The sequence below is a fragment of the Biomphalaria glabrata genome, chromosome 14, assembly GCF_947242115.1.
Source record: "Biomphalaria glabrata chromosome 14, xgBioGlab47.1, whole genome shotgun sequence".
In the NCBI taxonomy this organism is placed as follows: domain Eukaryota; kingdom Metazoa; phylum Mollusca; class Gastropoda; family Planorbidae; genus Biomphalaria; species Biomphalaria glabrata.
In genome coordinates, this window is record NC_074724.1 from 8046255 (window position 1) to 8073299 (window position 27045).

Here is a 27045-nt window from a genome sequence, read left to right on the forward strand (position 1 = left end):
ATGAGTTGCCTAAATTAACCAGGAAAACTAACGACTTAGTAAAGTTAAAGTCATTGATTAACATGCTTGACTAGATTGACACATGAAATGTGTTGGACGTAATTATCTTCTTTTTCGAAGTAAAGTCTCCAATATAGAACATAAAATAACTACAGTCTTTTTATTTCAAACTGTAGTCATTTTCTACGCACACACACACATACACGGGCGTGCGCGATTTCATACAGATGTAAAAATTCATTTGATAATCACACTGATCTAAGGATAATACAACACTTTCACTCTACACTTATCTACATCTATAGGAGAATTAGATTTAAGGTCTAAATCTAGATCTGTGTTGAAAAAACATATTAAAAAAAAGGAACTAAAGAACCTTTCGCACGAAAGATGTATTAATGTGAAAGTTGAAGAAATTTTAACTTTGTACTTAAGAAGTTAAAACATAAGATAAGAAAAATTGTTATTGATCCAAAGAAATAGAAATTGAGTTTGACTACAATTGACAACATCAGCGTCACTAGTGTAACGATAACAATATAGATGCAAATACGAACATTTATGCACGAAACACATGCACACTCACAACCTGCGCTTTTATGATTTAGACTTCTTTGTACTTCTTGATGTCAACAGATGGTCTTGTAACACTCACAGCGGAGAGTAGGATAAAGAAGTTTTTAAATCTTTCTGTTTCAGTCCTAAGGGAAAGGATAAGACCACTTCGTCTAGATTTGATGTAACAGTGGTTTAATTGGTGCAGGTTGTCTTTCTTGAAAAAGCTCTTTAAGAGATGGTAGATGTGTTCGAGTGATATATACTTTTTTTAATCAGTCTATTTAGTCTAAATCTTTTTGCAAGCGAAGCATCATCATACCAGCAGGTGATGGCAAAGTCAATTAGACTACAGATGATTGATGTATAGAAAAGCTTAATTATTGTCGGCTTTCAAAGGAATACTCCATTGGAATTAAGAATTAAAAAAAAATAATTTTGGTAACTTTGCTAAACCACTGCGGTCTCAATCTTCAAAATGGCTGAGTTGTCCAGAGTTTAAGTTAAGTAGGGCAGGATTAAATTTTATTATTTATTTATTCATGACCTCCAGACGCTTGCAGCATGTCGTCACCACATTTACCCGCATCGCTTCTTAGACTTTTCTCATCTCATTTTCGCCAACCCACATAGTGAAGTTGATGTTCAAGTGAACAAGGTAATATCTTAGAAGAGCTTTTAAACGCGTTATGCAATTCATCACTGCAAGAAGTCTATCCACTGAGCTATGCACAATTAAGTTCTATTGACTGTCAGCTATTCAGTTTACATGGGCATGTGGACTGGAACATTGTGACTCCGAAATACGGTGTTCAAATTAAGTCTATTTATTTTACTTGTGATTCGCACTGCCCGTGTAGTTGTTCATGGCTGTCTAACTTCGACAGATTGCTCTGGAGGTGTCTGGGTTTCTTGTATTAGATGCAATAAACAAACAAGTAACAAGACCTAAACATGTAACAAGTAAAAAGGACTAAACCAAAACCGTTGTACAGGCTTAACGGAAGTTTAATACTGAAAAGACCACAGTCAAGTCTCTATCAGTAATATAAAGGTATCTTTTCAGAGTCCTTACACCAACTGACTATATTAACATATATAATTGTGAAACCAACTAAGCCGTGACGTCACTAAATGTCGTGTTTCAATGTTCGTCATCTATTGTGCGTCTCTATACTAACTAAATGTCTAACAGTACTAACAAAGTGTCTATCATACTGAATATAGCGAAACCTTCCGATTGCGACAATGTCGTTGAAGCCGTAAAAAAAAGTCAAAGAGAATTTTAAGAGAATTATATTATGAAAGAATATAACGGTTAAACATGAGTGTTCACTGTCTGTCCAGTAAGCTAGTTGTTGTTTATTTCTAAAGATATACATAAACTGTCAAATTTATAAGAAAATCGTTAGAGCCGTTTTGGAAATAGTTGTGTAGCTTAAAGTTTGTAAATATTTTGTAAAATATTTTACATGTTTCGGATGTTCCTTGAGAGTTGAAGATAGTTTACTTCCAAGTCCCAACCTCAGTCTGGATGATGTGGTATGACGGCGGGACCATCTACGTTCTTTCACGCTGGCCAATCTTCTTGCTTCATTACTCGTGACTCTGAAACTTAAAGCTTCACGCCATGAGGAGTGATTTAGAGCTAGTCTTTCCCTTCCCAGCTTTGAATTTCAATATCAGACTCATTGAAGGATGCCGTTATAGCTCTTGTATTACCCCCCCCCCTCCCTGGAAACGCTTTCCTGCACACAACTCCCCGTACAGAGGTCGTTTGGGAAAGCGATTGTCTGGCATGCGGACTACATGTTCCTCCCATCGAAATTGGGACCTTTTTACTGTGGTATTGATACTGTCTGTTCATGTCAGACAACTGTAGGTTTTCAGTATCTGATATGATTCAGGGGATGGGAATATCGCTAATAACTCATTCATAGTTATTCTTAGCCCTGAATAAGTGTCTAAATGATTCGATATGCAAGCGTGTAAAGGTAATATGTTACACTAAACTCTGCTTATCAAATATTGCTTTATCATGCGTACAATCAAATTCTAATATGTGTATAAAGAATTCATTCCTAAGATAACTTATTAATAGCCCAATCACCAGAAAAAAAAACACAAATTAAAACAATTTTTTTTCTTATCAATTTTATTTTGACAAATGACAAAACAGAATATAAGATGTTATAGATAAATCTGAGATCTAGGCCTAAAGTAGATATTTTTTCCTTATATTTTACTGTTAATTGATTTTAAAATGGTGTATTTTTTATTAAACTAAGTCTTACATATTTATTTTTAAAAGTCAAACAGTGCTCCTTCAGAAGATAAACGGAGCCTTTGATTCAGAACTTTGCAAGCTGCAAAATATGAAAGATGATTTTCCTTTTTTTTCCTAGTCTTTGAGATCAAAACGGGACGGACAAATACCTAAAATAAATACAGTCTTTTTCCTATTGGGGTCAGTTAAAAATGGAACAAAATATATAACAAAATATATAACAAACAAAAAATGAACTGAAATTTGATGTCTTGAATAAATAGGAGAAGAGGAGAAAAAAATGGACAATGACATTAAAAGCTGATACGTCAATAAAATATCACAAAGTGAGCAATGAATAATGAAAAATCAAATCAACAGACCTAACCATTTAAAATTGTATGTTGTCAAACTGGCAATACAGATGATCCAACGTTCAATAGAATGTATAAAAAAAATATTTTTGTTTAAATATAGAAAAAAAAAAATTGGACAGTTTATTGCATTGGCTATTTTTAACCTGTTAAATGTGCTAACCCTTGTCAAATGTTTGCTGTTGTCACAAATTGACCGTTGCTTGCTTCTATTAGGGCGTGTCAACTCTGTAACACAAGTCTTGAAGAAAGCGATGTTCCAGGAACATCGTTACCAATACATAAAATAGACAGTTTGGCAGCCATCAATAAACAACATCAAAACGAAGTTGCATTGGTGGTGTGTTAATTGTAAAAAACAACATCTACTACATCAACGTAGCTTTAGACTTTACATTTTACATTTATTGGTTTTAGCTGCTCAAAGTTTTGTTGACCTGTATTAAATTGTAGTGAGTTTTGTATTCCCACACCCTTACATATATACGCAATATCTATCCGAAAGACAATGTTTTGCAACGCCATTCCTTTCACAACTCATATAAGTGGCAGTGCAAAAAAAAAAACATGTCATAAAACCAATACATCATACTATACACTATTTTTGTATTTAATAATTGCAATCTTATGCACTATTAACTGCATACAAACATCACTTAGGTTACCTTTTAATGTTCCGATCGCCCCTACCTTCCCCCCCCCCCTGGATCCGCCATTGTCACATATATACACATATCCAAAATACAATGTTTAGCAATGCAATTCATTTGACAAGTCTTATAAGTGGCAGTACAATAAAAATCAAGTCACAAACCAATACATCGTAATTTACACTAATTTTGTATTTAATAATTGCAACCTGTGTCATGTTCTTATCGGAACAATCATCCACTTTTTCGTATTTCTCGGTGGTGGCAAGTCAACTACGCATTAGTTACAAATATTTTTTTTTTACAAATTTAGGAATATTTGTTTGCATATTATCACTCATCAATATGTTAAACGTTTATTTAAAAGTTTTTGCTTCAAAGAGATGACATTATATACATCTACATAGCTTCACAGTTATAGCTTACAATATATTCCAATTGTGACCGAAACATGGTATTCAATACTGTACTGATCCCAAAGTCAGTATCTTTTGAATATTTCAAAAGAAAGAGTCTATTTGCGATCTTAAGCAAAGACGCCATTGATTCCTTTTTCAGCGCTGGCTTTGTGCTCTAAACGACACTGCTAGATCTACATTCCAAAAGCCAGCATTGGCACACATATGCTGCACTAATCCCTATAAAACTTTAAGATGATCCTCAGTTGTAATGAAAATAAGCATACATTTCTTCATAGAAACATAAGTGATAAGCACTGAAGTTCGAAGCCCGACTTGAGCTGAGTTGTGTTTGCTCAGCGCCTAAAAGCAGTACGGAAACCTCCCAGATACCCTCTTCCCCCCCCCCCCCCCCCCCAATTGATCCACAAAAGAGAACGGATCCTAGCGCACTGAGCATGATTTGAGAATGAAAATTGCAATATACAAAAGCAATTTTAAAACATGTAAAATATAAAAAGAAAATATTTTACAAAACGTTTAAATTAGTAACATTGCATTAATTATTTTGAATCAATCATTTAATTCATATAGTATAGCGGTGTAATAGCAATAAAAAATTTGTACGACAGGAAATATTTTTCACGGTCACCGAAAAAGAAAAGTCCGTTTTTAGCTTTGTGTGGTCTGTGCGTCCGTCCGTCCCACTTACAGCCTTTTCTCTAGTGAACATGATTGCACATTACGCGAAAAAGCAAAGAAAAATGCATATATGTATATAGTGTAAGCATTGATATTTATGGAGTATTTGTTTAAAAGTCCATACTAAAACACAGTCAAACACATTATTTCACAAACATAATCTAAGTACATAGTTCTGCACTATACTCCTATTCCTAAAATGCTCAACTGTTATGGAGGGTGATTGTGTTTCTGATGTAACCATGAAGAGGTATGTGGTAGTTGAGGCTATAAATAGTGGAGGGGAAAAATGAAATGAGATACGAGTGACGGAAAGACGTGTAGTTTAATGGGAGAGGCTTACATTTTTAACGTATCATCATTTCACTTGTTTTTCAGACCTTACGATCTATAAGGCAGATGATGTTAAGGTCATCTTTTTCTTTGGACAACGGTTAACGAGCAGGGTATCGTGTAGCCAGCTCAACGACCAAACTGCCTTTAGTTTTCCCAGCTTAAGTCAAGTACCCAATAGAGTTTGGAAGACTCTGTGGCACATTAAAAATCCTGAAATTTAAAATCATAGTCGTCACCAAGATTTGAACCACGCAACCGGCTTGCCCCGTTTCTAAATTCATCCCAAATGTAAATGAAATCTTTGCTACGTTCATTTTTTTGTAGAAAAAGAAATTTTGTTCAAGTTTATTGAAGTTCTGCATGAAGAATATAACACAATTTACAACGGATTAGTTGGGCTAGCTGATAGGATCTACAGCCCAACGACCAGGTAACCCCAGCAATGAAAGGCGAAGATAGAATCTTTGTATTTAAGGGCTCAAAAGCGAACTTATAGCTCTGAGGCTCAATCGAGAACAATATCTGGCCCTTAAGGCTGTACTATGCCATCAAAATGTCTTAATAACTTGCATGTTTAGGCCACAGCAAAAGTTCAATAGCATTCAACGATCTTTTGTGGTTTAAGTGGCAAAATAAATATAAACGTGGCCCATGACCCGCATTTTGAAAATATACAGGAAAACCCAAGGAAAACAAAATAGATTGGTAAATACTGATTCACATCAAATGATCAGATTCAATCTTAAACAGCCAATGAGATTGAGATTCGAATACAGTATCAATATTTTGACCTGTTGAAACGTAAACACTCAGCCATATATGCATGACACACACATCACCAATCTTGTGTATATTATCACTATACAATTAGAAGCCAAATGCTCTAAGAATACTTTATAGTAATACTTTTGTTATGCTCAAATAATACTCTAGTAAATTTGTATAACAGTAAGACACTGTTAACTAGAAGTGTCTCGCAAGACAGCTCTCTATTTGTTGTTCGTGTCCGTCTTTCTATTTACAAAGACATGAGTTTGAGACCTCCACGTATTTCAAGCCTTGAACTGATTTCTTCTTTTAGATATGTGCCATTCATTTTGTTGTTAGGTTGGCTGTTGTTATTTTTTTTTTTTTGCAGGAATTGTTCTTATGTACCATTTATGACATTTTTATTAAAACTGGTGTCAAGTGGTATTTCTTCATCAACCTTCTCATCTTCCTGGACTTTTTGTTTTTTCTGGAAAACAATAGAAGTTTGTCCTAAGTAACTAAACTCACATATTGTGTAAATGTAGAGGCAGAGAAATAGAGAAAGATAGAGAAAGAAAGGTTTAGGAAAAAGAGAGAGAGAGAGAAAGAGAGAGAGAAGTATGTAGAGACAAAGAGAGATAGAAAAAGGGAGAAAGAAAAACACAGTAAGATAAAGAAAGAGAGGGGAAGAAATAGGGAGAAAGAGTAACAATAATAATAGTAATAATAACAGTAATAAATAATCTTTATTATCCATAAGAAAAATAGTCTTACAAATAGAGAGAAAGAGAAAGGAAAAGATGGAGATAGAGAGAAAAAGAGTCACGGTGAAATAGGGAGAAAGAGTTTGCCGAAGGGATACATTATAGTATCAATAATCAAGTGACTTGAATGTCATTTACATTTTTGCTTTTTTTTTTTTCTAGTAAAAATAAAAGGGGGGGGGGGTATCACATGTGGAGGAGCCGCTATACAGATAGTAAAAATTATGTTTTTTTGAAGAACTAATATACATTGCTGACCAACATTGAGCTTCTTCTCAAAACGATAGTTAGAAGTGATAGTAATGTGATTTTTGTCTGTTTCTAATATAGTTGAAGTATTAAATATCTTACCATCTGGACGCTTAGACAATAAAATAGTGATTTTCAAACAAATAATACTTACGCAATTTCTGATATATTTTCGGTCTATGACTGAAAGTTTAAAAAAAATAGAAGAAAAAAAAAAGAAAATTAGATTTACTCGTTTTCTTCTTGGGTAGGATTAAATATTTATTAATACCTCATCATACAAAAACAAACTATAGAAGATTCACTTCTAACGGTCAAAGATGGGGCTTTAGGATTAGGCCTTAGGATGGGGCTTTAGGATTAGGCCTTAGGATGGGGCTTTATATGTTATGTGATATGGGGAGCAGTAGCTGAGTGATTAAGCGCTTGGATTCTGAAACGGAGATTTCAGGGCGCCCCTTAGTGTTAGTCCACCCAACTCTAATGGGTGAATGACTGACTTTAGTTGGGGCGATAAAGTAAAAGAAACGAAGGCGGTTGGTTGTTGTACTGACCACATAACACCCTGCTCGTTAACTGTTGGCCAAAGAAACAAATGACCATATCATCATCTGCCCCATGGATCGTAAGTTCTGAAAGGGATACTTACTTTACTTTATTTTAGATGTCATACAATAAGAGACCACAAAAAAGTTACTCATCCCACCCATACCCCTCCTAATCTACGCAAACAGTTATGGATCAGTAAATACATAGGATCTACCAGGATGTGCTAGAGTGAGTTGAAATCAACCTAAGTGTTACCAGCTCCTATTTCGTCTTAATGGTTAACTTCCGTGGCCTTTCTCGTGTTTGGGTATAGACGCAAGCAACAGAGGTTTGAATTCAGAATTTTCCTTGTTCTAGGTGAGTAACCAGTTAAGGCTGACAAACAACTCGTGCCAAAAGCTTTGAAGTTTAGGCACCAGTTGTTGGCCTTTGCCCCTTGTCCTGTTAGTAACAGTTCTAACTGACTCAATATCTGAGCCTTAAGAAAAGCTTAAATGTTGGACTGGTTGTCAGATGCTGTGGCATTATTAAAAATTAATTGTGTCTAAATTTAAAACTGAGACTAAAATTTATTTTTTAAATATCGTTTTAAATTTGGCTACCTTAATATCCTAGAAACCAATTGTCAACTAACAAATAAGTTGTATTTTAAAATTAAATATTGAATTAATGAACTCATATTGTAAAACATTACCACGATGTATCGAAGAGTTTAAAAATATTTTGAAGTACTGGTCCAGATGTATTGTTTCATCAAAGTGACAAAACATTTAGCTGACAAGCTACTCTAAAAAGGTGAACATTTTAGCCATGAGGCTGTTCATTATTTATTTTTTTATTATTATTCTTATGACTATTTAGAAATATGTTTGACACATGCACTAGCCAAAGTTTAGTCAATTTTCTAAATCAAATAAAAAGGAGCTGACTTACAGCATTGAAAGAAGAGGGTAATTAATAACATAAAATTACAACGTAAATTATAAAAATAGTTGGTAAAAAAATAGGTACAAAACAACAACAAAAGAAACATGTGTTTAATAAGTAGACTACATGCAGAGGGGGAAAAGAAACGTTTAAAACAAAGACGAAATGACAAGATGAAGAAAAGAGATGCCTTGTTTGCGCATGCGTGCCATTAAGACCACACCAAATACATAAATAAAGAACCAGTGATGCCGAGAACGTTGCCCTTGGGTCACATCAGGCCGGCATGTGATGCGATTCTTAACCAGCCTCTCGAAATGTCTGAATAGAGCGCCTAATGAAGCCGTAGGTGCTGAATTTCATTGGAATCAATGATATGGCCAGTGAAACATATGTTTTGAATGTATTTATATTTCTCTAACCTCCTCCCCCTGACAAAAACGTTTGGGTATCAGTACGTTAAGTTAGTTATGCCTAAACTACGGCTCGCGGCCCACATCCGACACTTAACGTAGTGCTAATCTAGCCCCTTGAGACATCAGATCACAGTTCATAATGAGACCACAGTTGATGAGACTCATTAAACAAGTGTGTCTGAGAATGACATGGCCCACTGGAGGACAAGGTTTGGCATCACTGCGTTAAACAATGAAGAAAATAATCAATGCGTGCAACATCCATTTAACTTACGATTTTCTTTTGTCACGATTTCATTTGGCTAGCTTACGGAGGAAGAAGAGAGAAAAAAAATCAGTTTATTGATCCCACATCCGTACGTATGTTATAGATGGCGAATCAGATTTCAGTTTAATTGAACGGAGAGAGAAACAAAAACTATTATCTTGGGTTTTCTTTCCGATTTGGGTTTTTGTTTGTTTTTATTTTTTGAAGCTAAATAATATGCTAGATCTAGCTATACTGGTATCATCTAGTCCTAATAAGTCTATTAATAAGACTCACAATCTAACTGCTAGAACTAGACTAATTACTATATTAATATGACAAGGTTCTTAAAGGCAATAAAGGTCAATTAATTTTTGGTAATAAACTGTGATGATATTTATTGTAGGCCTAGTTAAATTTAGATTCTCTATATCAGAATAATTCAGAATAGATATAGACAATATTTAGATTTTAACAATTAAAAAGAAGACAGAACAATAAAAAACGTATTGTATTGCCACCAAAACAAAATTAAAAGAAAAAAGCATTGCTTTGAAAACACAGAAGTAATGTTAATTCTTGTTTTTTTTTTTAAGACACTATCTTGGTATTTCTTTGTAACATAAACAATTACAAAATAGTACAAAGATGGCTGCCCCTAGGAATCCTGCAGAATTACCAAATCTTTTTATTTCTTTGTGTTATTTAGTTAATTAACATTCACAAAAGAAGTAAATACATTGGGGGAAAAAGATTTGCTTTAAATTATCCCAAATTTTTTAGATCATTTTATTATGTGATAAATTTTTTAAAATATTGTTTAAAATACAAAATTCGGAATTTTTTGTTATCCATAATATCGTCTTTTACTTAAGTATAGTTAATAATTAATATAGACTTCATCGAAACATGGATAAAATGGCCGAGCAGTAGCACCTAAAAGAATTGGGAGACAAAGGTTTAGATTGTTCTGGTTTAGGATTTATTGTAAGATTAATAAATTATGTCGATTGAGACTGTACTGTAGACATTTCATAAAAAGGAACTTTTAATTACATACAATAGGAAACAAATTCTTGATGTGTATTTACTGTAATATTTTCGATATTTGCCCATTATGGTTGTAAGTTTAATATTCAGACATTAAAAAAATCATATGTCGTATATTAATTTAAATGATTTTAAATGAAACTTACATATTGAGGCTGGTATCGTAATAATTAATATTGCAGCTATAATCAATATTACTATTCCAATGCCTTTAGAAGATGACAGATCCAAATCTGTGAAGAAAACAAAATATATTGCAGCCATTAGAAATGTTTCACATAGTTAAAATATTAAGTAAATTACTTGTATTGAATAATCTTAACCCTAGAATATGAAAATTACAAATAAATTGCAATTTTAGAAGAAAACATATACAGATTTTCTTACTTAAAGAGATAATAATCTCAGTAGTCAGCGGCGTTGGTAGAGTTTTGCGAGGTGTACGGACGGCACAGTGAATAAACTTCTTCGTTAGCTAGAAACTCAACAAACGCATGGTACTTAACAATAAAGAACGCGATTATTGGAGAAAATATTAGTGGTAATGGATGACTAGGAGTGGGCGTGACTCCATTAGCTAACCATACCGGGTTAAACTAATACCATTGACGCCCTCTGCTAAGAATTAAAAGCCAATACAAAAAAAAATATATCACTTATGTTAAAAACATTGCAGTCTTGAAGTTAAAACATCTTATATAACTTCTTAGTTTAAACAAATTCAATCCCCACCCCCCGAAATGAAATCTCCCCCCTCAGGGGGGATCAAAATTTAGTGACTGATTTTTGGCTTTGCTTTTGTTTATTTTAGGTGAGATAATACTAAACCATGACTCGCCTCAGCACAGCCAAGGGTTTTTAAGTTTAAAACCCCTTACCAGGGGGTTTTGAATTTAAAAACCCTACCAGGGGTTTTGAGTTTAAAACCCCATACCTAGGGGATTTTGAGTTTAAAACCCCTACCAGGGGTTTTGAGTTTAAAACCCCCTACCAGGGGTTTTAGCAGTTAAATCCCCCTCTTCTATAAAACAAAACCAAAAAAAAATGCAAACGACAATCCCCAAATTCCAAGAGCACAGTTAAGGAAGATTTTGATTTTAAAACCCCCTACAAAATTTACGATAAACCCCCTCTTCAATATAAAAAAAAAGCTAATTTCTCACTCAAAATGTTATGAGCGTAGCTAAATGGGTTTTGACTCAGTTTTGAGTTTAAACCCCCCTTCAGCCGTGATCTCCGTGACTATGTCGAAGGCGCCGCTTCAGCAGGGTTTGATGGTAAAAAATACCTCTTTAATATCAAAAACAAAATTAATTATATACTCTAAATTTTATGAATGTAGTCAAAGGGGTTTTGAGTTTAAGCTCCCTCCAGCGGATTTTGAAACTAAAAAATACCTTTTCAATATAAAAAAAGCATATTACACATTCTAAAATCTATGAACGTAGCTAAAGGGGTTTTGAGTTTAAACCGCCCCCCCCCCCCCGCCAGAGGGGTTTGATGCTAAAAAATACCTATTCAATATAAAAAACCAAAATTACACACTAAAATTATTTGAGCGTAGCCAAGCCAATTGGGGTTGTGAGTTTAAACCCCTCTCCTCCTGTGGTTTTGAGTTTAAAATCCCCATACAGAGCGTTTTGAGGTGGAAAACCTCTATCTTCAATATTATTCTAAAGCAAACTAGTTACCAAATTCGATGACCGTAGCTAAATGGGGTTTTGAATAAAAAATATAAAAAACTCGAGAGATTTTTTAGTTTAAGCCCCCCAATAGATGATTTTGACGATAAAACTTCCCTTTAAGGTATAAAATCTAAAGCAAACTACAGTTACTTAATTCCAAAAGCGTGTTCAAGAGAGATTACACATTTCTACCAGTGGCGGGGCTCCATTAATAAAGTGCAGTGAATAGTAACCTGCGAAATTGTAAAAACACTAAATGTGGCTCAACAAAGATGGCTAAGACAGATTTTAGGAGTCAGTTATAGAGATCGGGTCTAAATCAAGGATATGTTCTCCGACAAAATGAATTACGCATAATAAGAGTTGCGATGACATCCTATTAAGTACTACTTGGCGCCACACATTCATGGAGGTCCTTAGAGCAGGTGGGAAGAAGCTTCAGACATTACCAGTGACTGATTTTTGTGGAAACAGCTTGACGGCAAACGCGCTGAACAGCGCGGGATGGTCTAAGTCAGTAAGAATAGCACATTAGGTTTTTGAAATAAAACTTTTTAATAGCAGAAAAATGCACTGTAGATACCTCAGAATATGCATTTTGTTGGCTTTCAATACCAAAAATAGTGCTTCGCGGTTGGGCTCCGCTCCCAGCGCTCCCCCAGACCACTTTCTGGCAAGGACAGGGAATCTACAATTTTTCCACTAACTCCAGGAAGAACATATTCTAGGGCACAATAAACATCTTCCGAAATAATGAAGGGTCAGAATGTAATTAAGATTATGTACACACACACACATACATTATATAAATATATTTTTAGCGGGGGGGGGGGGAGAAAAAAATCCCCCCAACCCCCCCCCCCCCGAAAAAAAAATCCTGGCTACGCCCATGATAAGCAATATGGTAAAGTTCCTCTTTCAGACATTGCGATCAATAGGACAGATGGTTTAAAGATCATTTGTTTCTAAGGCCCAACGTTAACGAGTGTATCATAGAGCCAGCACAACGACCAACCGTCTTTATTTTTCCCAACTAATGTCAGGTACCCAAAAAGAGCTGGATTTAGAGGTGCCCTAAAGATTCCGAAATAAAGAATAGAATTCTTCACTAGTATTCTAGCCTGCAGGGGAGGACTGACTATATGGGCATTCGATCAAATGCTCTGTGGGCCGGTACGCTAATGGGCCGGTAGGGCCACGTAATTGACCTCATATATAGAACATATTAAACAAAGGTATTATAATATTCTCTTGTAAAAGAAACCATTCAAGCGTCGTTTTACAAAATCTTTTACATACTCTACAGTGTAATGCTAATTTAATCTAACAAATTTTCCGAAATAATCTAATAGCCTACTTTCGTAGACAGTGCTACTAGCGTGATCCATCCTTTTAGGGCCAACATACTTAGCGATTAAAAGCAACATAAGGCCTATATTTCTAATAAGGAAATAGCTTTTACTTTATAATTGCGTTCAGTTATCGATACATCATGAAACTAACATAATGTTTTGAGGACATGTAGACCTACAATTGGATATGATATACAATTTGTGGGCTGGATATAAAGTTTATATTCTTCTTCTTAAAGTGTCAGGTAGAGTTGAGCCTTCGTCTCTTGGAACTCTAGGCTAACAAAAGTGAACAAGAGCTCCCTCTCACCGGCCTGAATGAAAACAGTGTACAGTTTTGCCGGTATAAGAACCCAGTCCGCCCCTGAACAGTAGTGTCTTAAGACAATAAAGGAATTTGACTTTTATTTATTCGAGTCGGAATTAAGAATGTACATAATGAATAGATGATTGGATAAAGGACATTAGAATAGAAGTGTGGAAAACGAAGACTATGAACAGGACGATGACTCTTGTGAGAGATGGAGGTGAGAGGGAATACAGTTGTCTTGTAATAACTCTTCAAATGGTTGTTACATGAATTTTAAAGTAGTAAACATCATTTATTAAAATTAGGCCTATTTGAATTCACGCATGCTTGCGTTCATCGCATTATCCAAACTTTCATTATTTTAAGGCCTGTAACAATGAAGCTCTTCAAAATCGACACTAGCAGCTGGGAAAAAAGTGGTACTGGATAGATTCACATGGAGAGCGAGCTTAAAGGAAGGATCCAGGATTGCAGATGACATACACAACAATAGTAGAAAGAAGGTTGAAAATTACATATGCCCAACCTGTGACGTTAGCTGTGTATCAAGGATTGGCCTCTTTAGTCATGCAAGTAGAAGGCAAGGGGAAGGATTATCTCTCGAGACGTAAAATGCCACAGAAAGAGTAACAATAGATGAACGTAGTAGGGCAATCAATTTGTGGGCCGGATCGGCGCCTTCGATATGTCACGGTGGTCACGGCCGGATAGTATCGTAATGCCTGGGCCGATTTCCACACCCAGTCCACCCTTGGACTCTTTGGTTCAGAAGACAAGCGCTTTATCACTTAGCCTCCGCACATCATACAGATATCGCTGTTCACGCTGTTTTGGTTTTAAAATGCGTGGATCTAGTTTAAGAGTGAGGATGAACTGTCGTAAATACGGTTGTGCATATGTGCATATAGCTACATTTGTGTTGAACATGTGTGTTATAACATAGTCAGATATTTAGATTATCAGGAGGCATCTCTCTCATGCAAACTTTGCAAACTTAGGGGTGTCGGGATTAATGGAGCTGTACATGACATGGCGGTCATTTACCCAATGTCTAGAAGCTGATATCTCACTTCCTAAAGCGGTTTAAATATAATATGAGACATATAATTTATTTCTTTATGTCTACCATAAATTATATTAAATTGTATGATTTAGATTTAAGGAATTCAATTATTCTTTTTCATAAATAGAAATTCTGTTACTTCTTCGCCTACATAACGATTGGATACCATTGGATATTGGGTCATTAGATTAATCTTCTGAATATCCAAAGATAACTTCACCGTTCCTAAACACTGAAATTCTTACTTTGATGTTGCGCTTCAAAGTCCGCTGGACGGTTACACAGTAATGGTGAAGTAACATCTGCAGACGTTCCTCTTTTGTCTCCTTTAATATATTTTGCTTCTGATGAACAGGTCACAGATGTGTCACGTTCGTCTCGTACGGAAGCATGCATACTTTCTGTAGTGTCGCTAACAATCATGCTTACCTGGCACGACCATGCATTATCTGGAAAAATAAATATGAAGGTAGTACTAGTAACGTGAATATTGTACAAAGCATATATTAACTCACTGTGTCTGGTCAAAAGCTTGAAAATGTTTTTTCTCCCATTTCCTATTCTCGGATCAAGTTAAAACTTTGCACAAGCATTCATTAAGCCTGACAAGATATGAACCAATCGAAACAAAATTTACGATAACAACAAATTAATTTTTGGTGATTAATAACATTTCGAAATAAGCGTAATAAATGCTACCTAATGAGAGATGCATGTATATATATGGATGTAGGCCGCTAGCCGTAGTTTAGGCATAAATGGTTCAACGCACTTGTGCCCAGACGCCGGAGGATTCTAGCTACCCGTCGCCTCAGCGTGGCGCCTCCGGTGAAAACGTGTAGTAGTGGAACTAGATAGGCTTAGTACAAGTAGGGAACCAGGCCCTTGCGGGACTCCATGGGTGAACTTTTTTTTTCTCACTCGGGGTAGGGATGGAACAAATAGCCCGCACCCCAGTCCAAAAAGTCCGCCACGCGTTCCACAAAGGGGCCCTCATCAGTATCCTTTTAGCTGGAGTGGTGGTCCCTGCATGGAACAGTGACGATTCCATTATAGGAATATGAGATAAAAATATGAATATGAAATATTGGATAAAAGCCTTTCTAACAATCAACGGGATAATGGCGCCTACTGCGCCGATTCCCTACTGGAGTTCATTGAAGGTGCCCAGACGTTTTGTTTAGGGGAGAATATATATTTAAAACATGTGTCACTGGCCACATCCTCGAATCTCATAAAACTCAGCAAAGTTCTGGTACGCACCGGATCGGCGTACCGCATTCTATTTTCAATGTAGGAAAAAAAATACTTTTTTTTTATATATTTTAACGTTTATTATTAATTTATTTGTACTTAAAAGTTAGGCAATCCATCACTAAGTACCGGTATATCTCTCTCTCTCTCTCTCTCTCTCTCTCTCTTTCTCTTGAAAAATCATTTATAGTCAATAACAATACATGAATCAATAAAAAAATTAACTATTTAATTATTAATGTAGTACTTATTAATTAATTTTGTTATATAAAGCAGAAATGGAGCTAAACTCCGTAATTTTCAGATAAACGGTAGTAATTAATATTTGTTTCCTCGTAGATAAACTTTCGTTTTCAAAAGTACTCTTATTTTCTATTATTTGTTTTATAAATCAGATAAGCTTTTATGAAGTTCATGGTTGTCCGTCATTTTTCATTCTATTATTTTTTTTTTTTTTTGTAATGTAGTATTATATTAAGGAGTTGTTTTTTTCAGCTTTGAAAAAAGTTCTATTACCAGTCCAGCTAATGATTTCTACATATGGCAGTGCGCTTAATGCTTACCCTACGAATATTTTTTATATCTTTTTCTTTACTGAACCTAACCTGGTTAGGCCAATAATAGAATATGCATCCTCCGTTTGGGACCCCTCAACTCAAGAAAACATTAAGAAACTGGAACAGACACAAAATAGAGCAGTGAGATTCATCGCAAACGAATATTCACATTTGACTAGAGTAACACATTTAGTAAAATCACTAAAATCACTAAATTTAGAAAGCCTTCAGGATAGAAGACTCAAAAGTAAAGCAGCAATTATACATAAAACACTGAACCATAATCCTCAAATACAGTACAAAATTTAATAAAATACTCTGAAAGACACAAAGATAAAGGCACATTCCTCGTTCCATATGCTAGGACAAATTTGTACAAATACTCCTTCTTCCCTAGTGCTATTAGAGCATGGAATGGGTTGTCTGAACTAACCAGGAAAAACAGTAACTTGGCAGAATTTAAGTCATTGGTTAATATGGCGAGTAGGACGTAATCATATTCTTTTTTGAAGTAACGTCTGTATTATATAAGATAAGATAGTGTTACAAATGACAGTGATAGGTAGAGGTCAACGTATGACCCCGGCGAGATAACACAGCAGCGGGTGTTCTCTGGAATGTACATGTATCAACAAAGACAGGATGTGACGTGTCCTTACGTGTTATTCCAGAAGGTACTAGCAATGTCCAATGACAGATAGAGGTCACAACTTGTGACCCCGGCAAGATGACACTGCAGCCGATGTTTTCTGGAATCGTTTCCTCACGTGTTATTCCAGAGAATACTAGCCGTGTTTGTGCAACTTTGGACAAGCGATTAGGGACTCTATATAAGCCAGAGAGTTAATGTGAAAGTCAGTCGTGAGTGAGTCGTCGGTACTGTTGTCTACTGTGCGAGACAGTAGAAGAGAGATGTGTACGACTCGATGCAAGTTAACTAGGGTAGAGTTAACTGGAGTGGACTACTGTCGTTAAAGTCTATACAGCGAACTACAGTGGACTTGAGCCGTTACAGTCGATACAGTCGATGTAAGACGTGTACGGCTCTGATTCGGTAGACTTTGAGTACGACTTGGTTCAGCTTTGGGAGACCTGGAGCGACACTGGGAAGTGTGTCGTTGGTCTGTTCTGTGGAATATGGCTCGATGCAAGTTGAAAAGACATGAATTGCAACGAAGTGAAGAGATGAATTGCAACGAAGTATAGCTAACTGTAAACTGACAGATATTGTACAGTCTTCTACGCTACATGTTACAGTAACAAATAGTTAGAGTTAATAAAGTTATATGAAACTGAAAGTTGAGTCGTCAAGTTCTTTACAGTGTTTTTATTTGTGTGCCTACTAGTACATTTAGCCAGAAGATTCAGAAATACGTAACAATACGATGAACACAAAGAAACCTTGGAGTCAAGTGCGGCAATCTCTCTAAGCCGTGTATGGAGTGTAAGGAGTAAAGACGTAAGCCAGATTTAATTTCAAGATCATTTATTTTTTAAATGTAACAGTCAAGCCTAGCTTTTCACCAATTTTTGTTTTCACCAAAAATAAACATAAACTCAAAATTTCTAGGAAAATTGTTAGTCTCTTTACAAAATACCCATCCGGTGTCTATCTATAACCCATAAAGAATTTGCAGCTAATAGTAAGATTATAAAGAGAAAATAATAATAATAATAATAGATAATAATAGATAATATTCATTTTATAAATGAACCGCAGTTTTTTTTAATAATTGACTTACCTATTGTTTTGAAAAAGTGTTTTCTTAGTAAAAGTAATCTTACATAAGTAGTTTAATTAATAGAATATGTTAGGAATAGGGTCAATTTAGGATTATTTCACACCATATATCTGTTACCTAGCTGTTCTCTGGAATGAAGAGAACTAGGTATTTTCTCTTTCCTATTTTGCCTAGGCAATGTATAGAATGTATAGAATGCCTAGGCATTGTATGGAATGACTACTAATGCTTCAGGCAAAGTGTTCCATCTAAAACATTATGTACAAAATTGTTAAATTTAGTTTTTTATAACTTTGTGAAGATTTTAATGAAATTCAAGAGCCGTACCTCTTTTAAAATATACATTTTAAATCAGTTTTGTTATGAATACAATCGAAACGATTATATCACAATGTTTGCAACAGACTATAGTTATATAGTTGTATGAATGATTATAGTTTGTACCTTAGTGTTCTAATTAAACCTATTTTTTTATACAAAAATCAAAGGGTCAAAATCATGAACTTACTCTTATATTCTTCTACAGAACTGTGATTTATTTTGAAACGCTTAATGAAGATTTCATAAGTAAACTTTATCGATGAGCCTCTGGTGTCCTCCTAAAAAAAAATATCAACATAACTTCACTTCTGTCATACAGCTTTCTGAAGGCTATGCGCTAGATATTTCTTTATTTCCGAAGTTTCGGTTAAGAAAAGTAGTTTCCCTTTCAGACCTTGCCATTTATGGGGCAGATGATGTTAAGGTCATTGGTTTCTATGGCCAATGGTTAACGAGCAGGGTGTCATGTGGCCAGCACAACGATCTATCGCCTTTGCATTCCCGAGCTTAAGTCAGTTACCCATTAGACTCAAGGGCGCCCTAAAAATTCCAAAGTTCAAATTCTTAGTCTTCTCAGAGATTCGAACCCAGGACCCCAGATCCAGAAGACAAGCCCTTAACCACGCACCCCAACATGTGATGGTAGCTGGATATTAAATAATCGTAACATTTTGAAGCAAGAACAAAGGAGAAATTGCCTTATTTTTTATTATAAGGGGCCCAATATCCAAAATAGCTTAGGACTTTATGAAGTACTAATCCAACCCTGCACATTACATAGGACCGGGAAGCCATCTCTAAAAAAAAAAAACCTTAATACTTAAGAATTACTATTTATTTTTACCTTCTCGATTTTCATTGCCTAGGTGTAGGAAAAAAATAGAGAAAAAAAAGCGGGTGGGGGGGGGGGAGGAGGGGCTTTTAGCAAGTGTCTTAAGTTAGTAGATACAAAAATTTTCTGTAGCAGAATTTCTACAACGCGTATATCTGTCCGTCTGTCTGTCTGTCTGTCTGATAAAACGTTTATGCACGTTACTTCCCTTTTCAGGCTACTACTTCTTACACGCAATCTCGGAGCAAGTTGAAATTCAAATGAGTTAATTAACTATTGTTACGTAATATTCTTTGTTTGGTATCAAACAAGGGACAGAAATCGTAAAATTTAATTATACGATTGATCCAAACATATAGTATTTATAGTATATATATATTATAAATAGTATTTAGTATATTTTAAATGTCTTTGCTATCTACATGCATTATTTCCCTTAACTTAACTTCCATTGTCCTTCCGTGTGTACTAGTATGAGTATAAAAAGAGAATACTGCTTACTTTCTTTGTTAAGAAACACGATGAATGCTGATAATAACCAGCGAAGCTGCAGTTGACAGAAAGATTTTGTTTGTCTTCTCCAATAGCTAGATTTGAGATACAAAAACAAGAAAATATCAAAATTACTTAAAAAGAAAAAAAAAGCTTTTAAACATAGTTTTATCAATAGTTTGGATTAGTCATGTAATTAAATTAAATTTATTATAGATCTAGACTAACAAAAAAAAAAAAAAGCATCTATATAAACTAAAAAAAAAAACGGTGAAACGACCTAAATTCGACCTCATGGCTCAGACCTTCCTAGGCTTCTCAAGCCAACACGGTATCCACTCTGCTAGTGGAGAGCCTATGAACATGGAAAATTGTATAGTAATCTAATGTTTCTAATATTTCTATAGTCTAGTCTTATTTTTTGGTTTGTGTTCACTAAGACTAAGACGACGACTTATAAAGGGGACTGATTCAGCTTTACTACCACTTCAGTCAAGTACAAATTCTATCCCTTGTTTGAACTACCAAAAATACCAAGCAAAATAATTATTTACCAATAGCTAATTAACTTTTTTTTTTTTTAAATTGATGCTTGTTGTGTCAGGTAAAAGAGATAATTATGCGAAACTTCAGCTTTAACCGATATTAGGTGCGGGAGAAGTAAAGTGTACAAACTTTTACCAGACGGACAGACAGACAGAGTGAGTAGATATAAACTTTGTAATAAAATATTCACAACGATAGTTACAGAGGGTAGACTTCATCAGACATTGAGTCAACTTTCAAATTATCAATAACAAAACAAACATAGAAAACATAAAAAAAAAAATACTTTAAAAAAAAAATCTTCTTTATACAATTTATTGAGCGATTATTTTTATCTTAATAACTAATGAATGTTAGTTAAAAAATCATTGGAGTATTGTTTTAACTCGCCCCATTTCCCCACCCCTTTACCTCTAGAAAGAATCCTGGTGAAGCGAATGAATAAAACTACTAAGACGCTGCGCAAAATATTTCTTAACATTAATTATTGAACACTTGAAAGAATGCGGAAATACCCGAAGACGTATTGATGTAATATGTTCTCGTTCTCCAGCCTAATTAAATTTTTTTTTTATTTTGAAAAAAAATATAACGGTCAAACTAGGATACACCTTGATTTGCTAACTAATTATTAATTCTTTTCCCAACGATATGCAAGTTTTTGAGTTCACCCACCTAGTAGTCTCCACAAAGATTCTATTTAAATAGAGGTATTGTAAAACAATGAAACAATTTAAACACTCCTTCCTACCACCCCCAATCCCAAGAGAAAAAAAATAATGGTAAAGCGAATATATAGATCTACTAGTCTTATTAATATTCTAATGAAATACTTATGGATATAGAATTAGTACACAGCATGGGAAATGTTCCTGAAGACTTAACCTGCTCAAGATAAAAGTTGTTCCTGTTCAATAATACATGCTGCTCAAAAGTCAGGAAAATTGAGGCGATTCCTCAGTGTGCTCGACCTTTAGCCTCTCTTCTTGTCCACAATCGTTTTGGGATACGAGCCAATTGAAATAGAGGTGATTTATTTACATCTGCTTGTATCTCTCCACGACAGCGGCAGGGGGCTTCCTTTGGTCTGAGTTTCAATAAGTCTATGACTGAACTTTTAAGACAATTACAAATTAGGTACTACAAACCCAAGCCCTTGTTTAAAATCATCTCTATATAATGTAAGTGAAGTTCCCCTTTCAGAACTTGTGGTCTATAGGGGAGATGATGTAAACGAGGTCTATGGTTTACGATGGTCGTGGCCAGCACAACGACAAACGGCCACTACTTTTCTCCAACTAATATTAGGTACCCATTTTAGCTGGGTGGACTCAGAGGCGCCCAAAGATCCCGAAATTCACAATTCCAGTCTTCACCAAGATTGGAACCTAGGACCCTAGGTTCGGAAGCTAAGCGCTTAACCACTCAGCCAGCGTGGTCACTATCTGTTTCTGAGGCCCACAGTTAACGAAGGTTTACAAACAACCAACTGCTTTTACTTTTACCCAAACTAATGCCAGGTTACCGTTGCGGCTGGGGGATCTCAGTGACGCCCTTTGTTATCTTATCTTATATAATACAGACGTTACTTCAAAAAAAAATGATTACGTCCTAAGCGTCATGCATCTAGTCATGCATGTTAACCAATGACTTAAATTCTGCCAAATCACTTGTTTTCCTGGCTAGCTCAGGCGACCCATTCAATGATCTAATAGCACTAGGGAAGAATGAGCATCTGTACAACTTTGTCCTAGCATATGGAACGAGGAATGTGCCTTTAATGTTTGTCTTTGAGTATTTCTTTAGATTTTTTTGTATTCAAACATTATGGTTAGTGTATTATGTATAATTGCTACTTACTTTTGAGTCTTCTGTCCTGAAGGCTTTCTACATTTTGTGATTTTACTATCCAATGTGAATATTCGTTTGTTATGAATCTCACTGCTTTATTTTGTGACTGTTCAAGTTTCTTAATGTTCTTTTGAGTTGAAGGATCCCAAACCGAGGATGCTTATTCTATTATTGTTTACAAGGGAGTGAGTGAGTGTGTGAGTGTGTGTGTGTGTGTAATTTCAAAGTTATACCAAAAGATGTATTTGTATTTATACGTACCAGTGACAATTATTTCATAGTTTATCATTCTTATGGGTCGTGACATGGCGTCAGGATTCATGCTGTAATTTCCAGTTATAGCATCGGATAGCTTTGTGAATTCCACTACATATGTTGTTTCGTTCATACGAAAATTTAAATTGGTATTCGAATTATCATATTTTTTGCAACCGTCTTTAGGATTGCATGACGCTTCGATGCGGGTGTTGGTTTGCCATTTTCCACTGTATGCGTCAGTTAAGTTGTGGTCCAGCTCATAGACTAAAGTAAGCTCAATACTAAGTGTCACACTAAACAAATGATCTGTAAAAGGATATTAAACAAACCACTAAAAATGCACGATTGATTACAACAGATTAAAGAAGAAAATTTTAGTAGAGGAATTTAATAACTGCCACTAAATATTTTTTTTTTTACAAATGACTTACTTAAATATGTAGGTTTTATAAGTCTATAGCCGCAATATAAGATGAATGGATACTATCTTCATTAAACAAAATACACCTATACGAAGTAATTTTTTAATTAACTAGATTTTCTATTTCGTTTTAAACATTAAAACAATATCCAAAACAACACTTTCAGTGCGAATAATAGATAGATAGATAGATAGATAGATAGATAGATAGATAGATAGATAGATAGATAGATAGATAGATAGATAGATAGATAGATAGATAGATAGATGGATAGATGGATAGATAGATGGATGGATGGATGGATGGATGGATAGATAGATAGATAGATAGATAGATGGATAGATGGATAGATAGATAGATAGATAGATAGATGGATAGATGGATAGATAGATGGATGGATGGATGGATGGATGGATGGATAGATAGATAGATAGATAGATAGATATATAGATAGATAGATAGATAGATAGATAGATAGATAGATAGATAGATAGATAGATGGATAGATGGATAGATAGATAGATAGATAGATAGATAGATAGATAGATAGATAGATAGATAGATAGATAGATAGATAGATAGATAGACAGACAGATAGACAGATAGATAGATAGATAGATAGATAGATAGATAGATAGATAGATAGATAGATAGATAGATAGATAGATAGATAGATAGATAGATAGATAGATAGATAGATAGATAGATAAAATAATAGCAAATTTTAAAATGTATTCGTGAAGAAAGTTTTAATTTATTTGTAGAATTTGTAGAATTTGTAAAATACCATATCTTCCTAAAAACGAATTAATAATTAAATAACAGTTGCTCAAAACAATAAAAAAAAAAAAAACATGATTTCTAGGTTTAATGGAATACAATGGTATTAATTTCTTAGAACGCATATTCAACCAAAGAAATACTTACAAAGGGTGATCAACGTCAAAAACAATGAAGAGTTAATAACTTTAAGGCACATCTTGACATCTTTTGTTTCTCCCAAGTTATTTGTCATCAAAACGTTAGCCGAACTAAACAAATACATGAAAAATATTACATCTAATATCTAAGCACAATAATAGGAGTAGTATGTATTTATTTATATATGTATGTATGTGCAGAAAAGAAATCTAACCATTCGATCTTGATAAAATTCGGTAAGAATGTTTCAAAGATAACGTGAAAGACAGCAATGTTTGTTAAATGCCTCTCCCACAACAAGAAGCTCCTAAAAAGAACAACTAAATTTATAGAAGAAAGAAATCCTTAACAATTCGGGTAAATTTATTATAGTATTTTATATTAGCTATACAGGGGAATCCATGAAACACACAAAAAAAAAAGTCAGAAAGTCAGGGGGGTAATATCCGACTAGTAGAAGGTAATCATCTTCTTTCTTTTTCTTTTATACAGACAATGCCTGTTTGTAAAATGTTTTACATGTTTCGGATGTTCCTTCAGAGTTGAAGATAGTTTACTTCCTAGTCCAAACCTCCCACAGGACGACGGGGGATGGGAGCGGGCAAGGTTTGAACCCTCGACCGTCGATAAATCTTTTTTGAAGTAACGTCTGTATTATATAAGAAGATAAGATAGTACATGATAAATCAAATTCATCAAAATAAACATAACATTTTTTTTAGATATATATAGGCTAGACCTAGGTTGTGGAGCTTTAAGATCAGAGATAGTTAGATATATAGGCTAGACCTAGGTTGTGGAGCTTTAAGATCAGAGATAGTTAGATCTATAGGCTAGACTTAGGTTGTGGAGCTTTAAGATCACAGATAGTTAGATCTATAGGCTAGACCTAGGTTGTGAAGCTTTAAGATCACAGATATAGTTAGATCTATAGGCTATACCTAGGTTGTGGAGCTTTAAGATCACAGATATAGTTAGATCTATAGGCCAGACCTAGGTTGTGGAGCTTTAAGATCAGAGATAGTTAGATCTATAGGCTATACCTAGGATGTGGAGCTTTAAGATCACAGATATAGTTAGATCTATAGGCTAGACCTAGGTTGTGGAGCTTTAAGATCACAGATATAGTTAGATCTATAGGCTAGACCAAGGTTGTGGAGCTTTAAGATCACAGATAGTTAGATCTATAGGCTAGACCTAGGTTGTGGAGCTTTAAGATCAGAGATAGTTAGATCTATAGGCTAGACCTAGGTTGTGGAGCTTTAAGATCACAGATAGTTAGATCTATAGGCTAGACCTAGGTTGTGAAGCTTTAAGATCACAGATATAGTTAGATGTATAGGCTAGACCTAGGTTGTGGAGCTTTAAGATCACAGATAGTTAGATCTATAGGCTATACCTAGGTTGTGGAGCTTTAAGATCACAGATATAGTTAGATCTATAGGCTAGACCTAGGTTGTGGAGCTTTAAGATCACAGATAGTTAGATCTATAGGCTAGACCTAGGTTGTGGAGCTTTAAGATCACAGATATAGTTAGATCTATAGGCTAGACCTAGGTTGTGAAGCTTTAAGATCACAGATATAGTTAGATCTATAGGCTAGACCTAGGTTGTGGAGCTTTAAGATCACAGATATAGTTAGATCTATAGGCTAGACCTAGGTTGTGGAGCTTTAAGATCACAGATAGTTAGATCTATAGGCTAGACCTAGGTTGTGGAGCTTTAAGATCACAGATAGTTAGATCTATATGCTAGACCTAGGTTGTGGAGCTTTAAGATCACAGATATAGTTAGATCTATAGGCTAGACCTAGGTTGTGAAGCTTTAAGATCACAGATATAGTTAGATCTATAGGCTAGACCTAGGTTGTGGAGCTTTAAGATCACAGATAGTTAGATCTATAGGCTAGACCTAGGTTGTGGAGCTTTAAGATCACAGATAGTTAGATATATAGGCTAGACCTAGGTTGTGGAGCTTTAAGATCACAGATAGTTAGATCTAATAAAACAACAACGTCCACCTGTCTTCACCATCACTTTGATCGATGTCTCCACAAACCAGCAGGATGGCGGCGCTTCCGAGTGTCACCTGATGGTCCTGAGTTCGAACCATATCCGACATTACCCTTTGCCGAAGGTTTGTGCTAGTACGTAACTACAGCAACATGCGAAACTTGTAAAACATAAACACAAACAGGAAGATTTTAGAGATGTTTTCAGAATAGTTAATCTAGATATTTAGATGTTGAACTTTTCCTCAGCATTACTTTTAAACACATACCACCTGAGATACTGTAAACCTCCTTAATCTTGGGACTCTTGACTATGATTTTTTATAATCACCAGCTATACGCTTATTATTATTAAAAGTGATCAAAAAAATAAAATAAAAAAAAAACATATATTCTTCATAGTATTCTTGTCAGCTGTACATTACCAAATCGTAACGGGAATTTCCTATTTGATCAAAAATATTGGACAATAATATATCCACGTCGTTACGTTAATTTTTTTTTAATTCCACGTAATTTTTCATTTTATCATTTTCAATATCTATACATGGCTGGGTTGCATCAATATATATATATATTACTAGCGGATCCAGAACGTAAGAGAGGGGGGGGGGATTTTTTTTTTCCAAACCCCAACCCTAACGCCCAAAAAAAACTAACCCTAAGCATAAACGCGCGTACAACATATATATATATATATATATATATATATATATATATATATATATATATATATATATATATATATATATATATATATATATATATACATATATATATATTAGAACATGGGCGTAGCCAGGGGGGGGTTCTTGGGGTTCAAACCCCCCCCGAAATGAAATCCCCCCCCCCCCCCGCAGGGGGGTGGGGACGGAATTAAGTGACTGATTTTTGCTTTCATTTTGTTTATTTTAGGTGAGATTTTAATACTAAATCATTACTTACCACAGCACACCAAGGCAGTTTTGAGTTAAAAACCCTCTACCAGGGGGTTTTGAGTTTAAATCCCCCTACCAGGGGGTTTTGAGATTTTAAAAATCCCTATCAGGGGGTTTTGAGATACAAATCCCTCTACCAGGGGGCTTTGAGTTTAAAACCCCCTACAGGGGGTTTTGAATTTTAAGCCCCCTACCAGAGGTTTTTGCAGTTAAATCCCCCTCTTCTATAAAACAAAACAAAAATGCAAACAACAATC

The 27045-nt window shown here is 34.9% G+C and overlaps 1 protein-coding gene across 5 annotated transcripts; it reads right to left on the reverse strand.

The window, feature by feature from the left end:
• Nucleotides 1-6396: 6396 nt before the first annotated feature.
• Nucleotides 6397-26267, reverse strand: LOC106077874 (uncharacterized). 5 transcript variants are annotated; one of them, XM_056011042.1, is made up of 10 exons: nt 25860-25979; nt 23846-23949; nt 22500-22802; nt 19851-19936; nt 18705-18795; nt 14889-15092; nt 10380-10466; nt 9211-9242; nt 7199-7227; nt 6397-6518 (listed from the first exon to the last, which is right to left on the reverse strand). In XM_056011042.1, exons 1-8 carry the CDS (start codon nt 25958-25960, stop codon nt 9223-9225), a joined length of 996 nt encoding a protein of 331 aa, XP_055867017.1. In that variant the 5' UTR covers nt 25961-25979; the 3' UTR covers nt 6397-6518; nt 7199-7227; nt 9211-9222. The 5 variants fall into 5 exon arrangements, with proteins under 5 accessions (XP_055867017.1, XP_055867019.1, XP_055867018.1 ...); XM_056011044.1 differs by lacking the exons at nt 9211-9242; nt 25860-25979 and adding an exon at nt 26123-26267; XM_056011043.1 differs by lacking the exons at nt 9211-9242; nt 25860-25979 and adding an exon at nt 26120-26267.
• Nucleotides 26268-27045: the final 778 nt, after the last annotated feature.

Coding starts and splice junctions, on each gene's coding strand:
- LOC106077874 (XM_056011041.1), bottom strand. CDS start 25,960: ATGTCGGATATGGTTCGAACTCAGGACCATCAGGTGACACTCGGAAGC. Junction 23,950..25,859: donor CAAAGTGATGGTGAAGACAG/GTGGACGTTGTT, acceptor GTATTTGTTTAG/TTCGGCTAACGTTTTGATGA. Junction 6,519..7,198: donor GAAAATATATCAGAAATTGC/GTAAGTATTATT, acceptor ATTGTTTTCCAG/AAAAAACAAAAAGTCCAGGA.